This window comes from Tenrec ecaudatus, chromosome 7 (assembly GCF_050624435.1).
Source record: "Tenrec ecaudatus isolate mTenEca1 chromosome 7, mTenEca1.hap1, whole genome shotgun sequence".
Taxonomy (NCBI): Eukaryota; Metazoa; Chordata; class Mammalia; order Afrosoricida; family Tenrecidae; genus Tenrec; species Tenrec ecaudatus.
The window spans coordinates 129,807,216-129,813,449 of NC_134536.1; the positions used below are offsets into that span (position 1 = coordinate 129,807,216).

Below are 6,234 nucleotides of genomic sequence, written 5' to 3' on the forward strand. Positions count from 1 at the left end.
AGAGGGAGCAGGAGCAAAGACCAGGGCCTCATCTTCCCCGCTAGAACCCCCGAGAAGAAAGAGGGACGTCTTCAGGACAGCTTAGGAGCTGGGTGCCACCCACCCCTGCTCACGGAAGTTCGGGAGGAAGCGTGGAAGGGTTCTGCCCTGGGGAGCGGGGGCTGCCAGGGCCTGGCCTCATGTTTGCCTTTCTTCTTCCTTCAGGCACTAGCTCCCTCGTCAATGGCAACCTCCGCCTGTACAGCTCTGTGGGGGACCTGAGGCCCAGGCACTATGGCCAGGACCTACTCATACCCCCACCTCCCCCTGGCCCCGCCCCAGGGCCGCCACCCACAGCTACCACGGAAGCCCGAGGGGAGTCCCCACCTCCACCTCCACCTTCCACAGCCCCTCCACCCCCTCCCCTGGTGCTGGAGCCCCCACCACCGCCCCCACCCAACATGGCCCCACCTCCACCCCCAGTATCAGGAGTCCTGTCCCCTCCATGCACACCCACCCCTCCTGACTTCATTCCTCCTGCCCCTCCCTCCACCTTCTTAGCGCCTCCACCTCCCCCCCTGCCTGCCCCAGCACCCCCAGGTCCAGTGTCTCCTCACACACCCTCCAGGCCACACCCCTTTCCCGATTCAGGGGTCACTAAGTGGAAGTCTGAGGTAGCCCTGAATGGCAGGCAGCCCATGACACCCACAGCCAGCCCCCCAAGAAGCCCTGCAGCGCTGGCGAGCCCCAAGCCAGAGCCCCACCTTACCTTCCCCCGGTCGTTCAAGGTGCCCCCTCCAACCCCAGTCAGGACGTCGTCCATCCAGGTTCAGGAAGCACATGGGGATCCCTCAGAGGAAGAGGGGGCCACTAAAAAGGCCCCCAGCCGGCTTCCACTGCCTCCCAATTTCCACATACGCCCAATGTCTCAGGCCTACCTGGACAGGGAGCCAGAGCCAGGCAGTCCAAGGCTGGGCCAGGCCCAGGCACGGACACCTGGAGCTGCTGAGCCTCCAGCCCCAGCCCCTCCCATGCCCCCACCTGCCCCCCCACTCCCACCCCCAGCACCCCCGCTGCCCCCAGCTGCCCCTCCACTCCCTCCCCCAGCACCCCCGCTACCCCCAGCTGCCCCTCCGTTGTCTTCTGTTGGAAAGGCATCCCCTCCACTTGCCAGGTTTGCAAAAGGCTCCAAATCCACCTCTACTGGCCCCAAACCCAGGCCACCCAGCCCAGAGGACACAGCCTCATGCACCCCCGTGGACTGGAGAGACCCCAGCCAGATGGAAAAGCTTCGTAGTGAGCTGGCAGCCTATCTCTGTGGCTCCAGGAGAGAGAACCGGCCCCTCAGTCACAAGCCAGCCCCCACGGTAACCTCTCAGGGCCAGCAGAGCCCCAAAGGCCCCAACCTGCTAGAGAAAGGGGCTCCCCCGAGCTTGCCCGAGAAGGAGGCTCCCCCGAGCTTGCCCCAGAAGGAGGTTCCCCCAAGTGTTCCTAAGAAGATTTCCCCAAACAGCAGTCTACCAGAGAAAGAGACCACCACCACCAGCTGCCTGCCCCTGCCCCCTGTGGACTACATCCCCCAGGACGCCACACTGCCCAGTGTCCGGCAGATCCGGGAGAAGCTGGAGGCCCAGTTTTCCCCCTCGGCAGACAAGGAAACCAAGCCCGGCTCAGGGTCCTTGCCACCCAAACCTCTGCCTGAAGTGGGCAGAATCTTTGAGAACGGGGTTGGTAAGGGCACAGGCTCTAAACCTGTGCCTAAGAAACTGCCACCTGCATCCATCACACCCCTGTCAACTAAACCACTCCAGCCCAAGCCCACACCTGGACCAGCCACACCACCCAAGGCCACGCCTGGGCCCCTTACACCATCGGCAACTCCACCTGGCACATCATCCCAGCTGACAGCCGGGAAGGATCCGGTCCCCGCAAAGCATGGCGAGAAGCCTGTGGGATCACCTGGGCTTGTGGTGGCCCCCCAGCCAGAGGCAAAGGCGCCCCTCTCAACAGGCAGTAAGCTGTCTGCCCAGGGAGGGTCTTCCGCTCCGGCCCTTCCACCCAAGGCATCCTCTGCCCAGGGGGAGGGGCTGTGTCTCTACAAGCCCCATCGCTCCCTGAACAGCTCTGGTCAGCAGGCTGCTGTGACGAGGCCCAACCTGGACAGAGGAGAGGCTGCTGGGCCAGGGGTGACCGTGGGAGAGGAGCCCCCGGCACTGTTAGCCAAGACGCCTGTCTCATCGCCACCAGCTGACGAACCCCTCAGGCACCCAGTGACTGGGGAGGTGGTGGAGCGCGGGTCTCCCATGGCCCTGCTCCTCGCTGCGCGTCAGAGGGCTCAGAAGGGCCGGCCTGGGGGGGCTGCCCTCGGCCGGTCCTCCCTGCCAGGGAGTCTCCGAGGCCACCGCAGTCCACCCGAGGCAGTCTCTGACAGCATCGTGTACAGCGAGGGCCTGCCCAACTCCTTCACCGTGGTCCCCAAGCCGTCCAAGGACACCAGGAATGACCGCCAGGTGGACTCGACGGCGCAGCCCACGGTACCCAGCCAGTGGAAGCCCCAGCCCCGCGGAACCTCGCCGGGCTCAGAATCCAGCCTCCGCGGGCACAACTGGACCAAGGCGGAGCCCCAGGCCCGGGGCAGCGCCTGGGACAGATCGGCTCCCTGCAACCCCACGCAAGGCCGCCCGCTGCCCAAGTCCTCCTCCTCCCCGTCCTCTCCCTCCTACAAGAGAGAGGAGTTCAGCTTCGAGGTCATCCCGCCGCCTCCGGAATTCAATGACCCTGATCCCCCGGCCCCGAGTATCCAGTATCCGGGCCACCGGAGCTCCCCGCCCCGAAACAGCTTCTCGGACTTGGGGCAGCCCCTGGACTCCCGCGCTCCCGGCTCCTCGCGCTTCCAAACCTCGGCTGCGCGCTGCGCGGGCGGCGGGACCCCGGGCCTGGAGCGCTTCTCGGCCGCGGGCCGCTCCTCGCTCATCAAGAAGCGCCTGTACGTCGGGGAGGGCCACCGCGGCCCCGGGCTGCCCCGCAGCGGCACCCCCCGCAGTTTAAGCACCCCCAACTGCTTCGGGCCGCAGCCCGGGGGGCCCGAGATGCGACGCGTCAACTCGGTGGGACGCCCACCCGCCGTCGGCCTGCATGCGCAGAGATTGTCCATGGAAGGGGCCCGGGGCGCAGGCGGCACCGGGGGCCAGGCGGAGGCCAAGTACAAAACGCCGCCCGGCGCTGACTACAGCTATGCCCCTGCGGCAGGCAGGTGAGCCGGTGCTGGCGGCATAGGGCTTACCCTGGGCACCCCTTTGGTGCCCGAGGAGCTCCCCGGGCTGTCGTTGTCAGTCCAGGGGTATTTGGTTGTGTGGGTGACCCATGTGGTTTTACCAGCGCCAACCTCTGAAGTTGGCGGTTCAGGCTTTCCAGGGACCAAATAAACCAATCTGGTTACTGTGGCAACGAGGATAGGTGGCCAGCTTACAGCCCTGAAAGCTACGGGGTGTCCTTCTACCTGTAACACACTGCCAGCCCCAAGGCTGAACGGGCTCCCAGCGATCTGGTGGTGGTGTTGGCTTTCAGGCCAAAGGAGGAGCTCTGTGACTGGCTGGCTACCCACTGGGCTGCGATCCCCAAAGTCAGCTGTTCAAACGACCAGCTGCTCGCTCCACCAGAGAAAGGCGGGGCTTCCTACCTACGTGGGGAGAGTTATAGGCTCCGAAACCCACAGGGACAGCTCGTTCCACCCTGTCCTGTGGGGTCGCCCTCGAGTCGTGTGACTCAGTGGTGGGTTTCAGGCCAGAGAAGGAGAGAAGGGGCCCCTTTGCCTGCAGGGACGCTGCTGGTTATTCCCTTACCTACTTACTTCTAGCCTCCTTCTCTCCCACCCAGCTCCCCTTCCGAGGCTGGGAGGGTCCAGATCTTGACTATCAGTGGGTCCTCAGTGGAGTGTGCTTTGGCCTGTAGTGCCCAGATCAAAGCATCATCAGCCTTGGGGCCCTGCCCTGATAAGACCAGGTGTTGTGAGAGTACAGTCATTTCCTTTTGTGTCCTGGGGTGGGGGATGGGAGGGGTGACAACCAGCCAGCTACATGCTAACCTCTCACTTGCTCCCCACCTCCAGGTCTCCCCATGGACCCCCGCACTACAGCAGCAGCCCTGTCAACACGTTCACCGTGAGGCCTGGCACCCGCCACCCCATCTCCTATGCCTACGCGGGGACCCATCGGAAAGCCATGTCCTGAGCCCGGGCTTCTCAAAGCACTGGGGACGGAATCTGGGCGCTTGTTTTTGGTGGGGGGTGGGAGGGACACAGGAGTTCTTTGCTCCCTGAAGACTCCAGGCGTGTAGGGCGGAAGCAGAGACAGATGGTGGTCCAGGGACGATCAGGAGTGGGCTGCTGGCTCTGGACTGTTTGCAGCTGGGGGTGGGAGGGGAACGAGGGAGGAGGTGAGGAACCTTTCTGGGTCTATCTACTCCTCGGGGCTTTGGCAAAAGACATCTGTAAGCAGTGTTACAGGCGTGGTCTCCTGAGGCAAGGAAGTCAGCTGGATGGTGGCAATGGGGGTGGGGAATGCACGGAGCCTGGCGGGGTGGGGGATCTCTTTAGCTTCAACCCGCCCACCAGTGACCCACCCACAAGGCGCCTGGGGCCCTGAGCCAGGGTTCCAAGCACCGAAGCCACTTGGAGACAGGTCTAGGAGTACACATGGCACGTGGAGAAGGTACCAGAGGGGAAGGGTTTTGCATTGGGCAGGAGCAAGAAGGGGAGCACTAGATAGGAGAGTGCTGAGCACCTGGTTCCCTTTTGTGTCCTACGGGAGGTAGCAACGGTGATGGTTCACCTCCCCTCTTGCCTGGTCCCACTCGAAGCTCCTCCCAGCCGTTACAGAGGCCTGTCTCTGTGGCCACCATCTGGGGGACTGTGTCTGAAGAGCCAGAAGGCCCAGACCTTCTATGAGCAGGTCCCATGTGGGATTCGGAGGAGGCATCGACCCAAACCATCCCTCAAATTATTGGGGCCAGCAGATGTGAAACCACCATGCCGGAGGGCCGTGGAGCCTGAGCTGAGGGGCTACTTGTACAGTGGGGTCAGGAGGGTGTGGGGAGTCAAGACTGGCAGGAGTGGACCGAGAGTGCAGAGCCAGGAAGGCCTTCCAGGAGGGTGCCCCCGGGGCCTTTGCCTGGGCTCTCCATGGCCTGGTTTCTAGAAGTAGACCCCATTCCATTTCCAAGTGACTCTGGTTTCAGTGATACGTGGGCCCCAAACATGTCAGGATGCTATGGTCCTTGATCTTTGGAGGGTCTGGGCCAACCCAGGAAGGGCAGGCAGGCAGAATGGTCCCCTCTCAAAGAAGCAGGCTGGTAGGGGACAGGGACCCAGATGTGGGCTCATCAGGACTTATGGTCACCAGGAGAGCAGGCGAGCCTTGTCTGGGAACCAGGGTGCCTAGGCCAGCCACCCTGCTGTAGCAGATCATCAGGTGCCTGTGTTCCCGAAACCAGCCCCACCCCTACCTCCAGCTTGCGCTCTCTGTATTTCCCTGTACCGTGTTTTATAAAAGAGTTCCCTGATTTATGTGCTTGAGGAGTGGGGTGTGGACTCCCGGCTGGCTGGCTGTTTCTCTGGGGTGGGAGGGGCACGGCTGGCTCTCACTTGCCTTGGGAAATGAACAGGCCAGTCTGGACTGGCTTCTAGCTGTGCACTGTTGGCAGGGAGTGCCTGGGCTGTGACGGGAGGCCACTGTGGAGGGCTGAGGGCAGGCTGGAGGCCGAGTGGTGCCCCAGTTCCCCCTGACCTTGAGGTTTTCTGGGTCTCTGGATGCCCAAAAGGAAGCATGAAGCAGAACGAGGATGATTGGGGACCTGGGTCAGAACCTGAGGCTTTAAATAAGCAAGTCTCTTAGACTCCGAGCCTCTGTTTCTTCTTCTATGAAACAGATGTTTTGATCATACCAAAGACAAAAGCAAAACAGAAAACAACTAACACCCAGTGCCATCGAGTCAGCTCTGACTCATAGCACCCGATATGGAGTTTCTGAGGCTCTCAGTCTTTATGGGAGCTGACCGCCTCATCTTTCTCCCTCAGGGCAGCTGCTAGATTCGAACTGTCGACCTTGCAGTTAGTGACCCAACACCTAACCCACAGCATCATCCGGGCTACTTACCTACCTCATGGGCTGTTGTGGACATTAAAGACATGCATTTAACAAATACGTGAGTGGCTACTGGTTGCCCAACACTCAGGACTGACCCCTGCCCTGGGGAAGC

General features: G+C 62.4%; 1 protein-coding gene across 1 annotated transcript in view; it reads left to right on the plus strand.

Moving 5' to 3' along the window:
• The window catches only part of C7H6orf132 (chromosome 7 C6orf132 homolog), a 29,614-nt gene extending 25,406 nt beyond the window's left edge, over positions 1 to 4,208 (plus strand). Inside the window, exons 4-5 of the mRNA XM_075553789.1 lie at positions 205 to 3,232; positions 4,088 to 4,208. Coding sequence (XP_075409904.1) covers positions 205 to 3,232; positions 4,088 to 4,208 — 3,149 coding nt within the window. The remainder of the gene's footprint in view (positions 1 to 204; positions 3,233 to 4,087) is intronic.
• Positions 4,209 to 6,234: the final 2,026 nt, after the last annotated feature.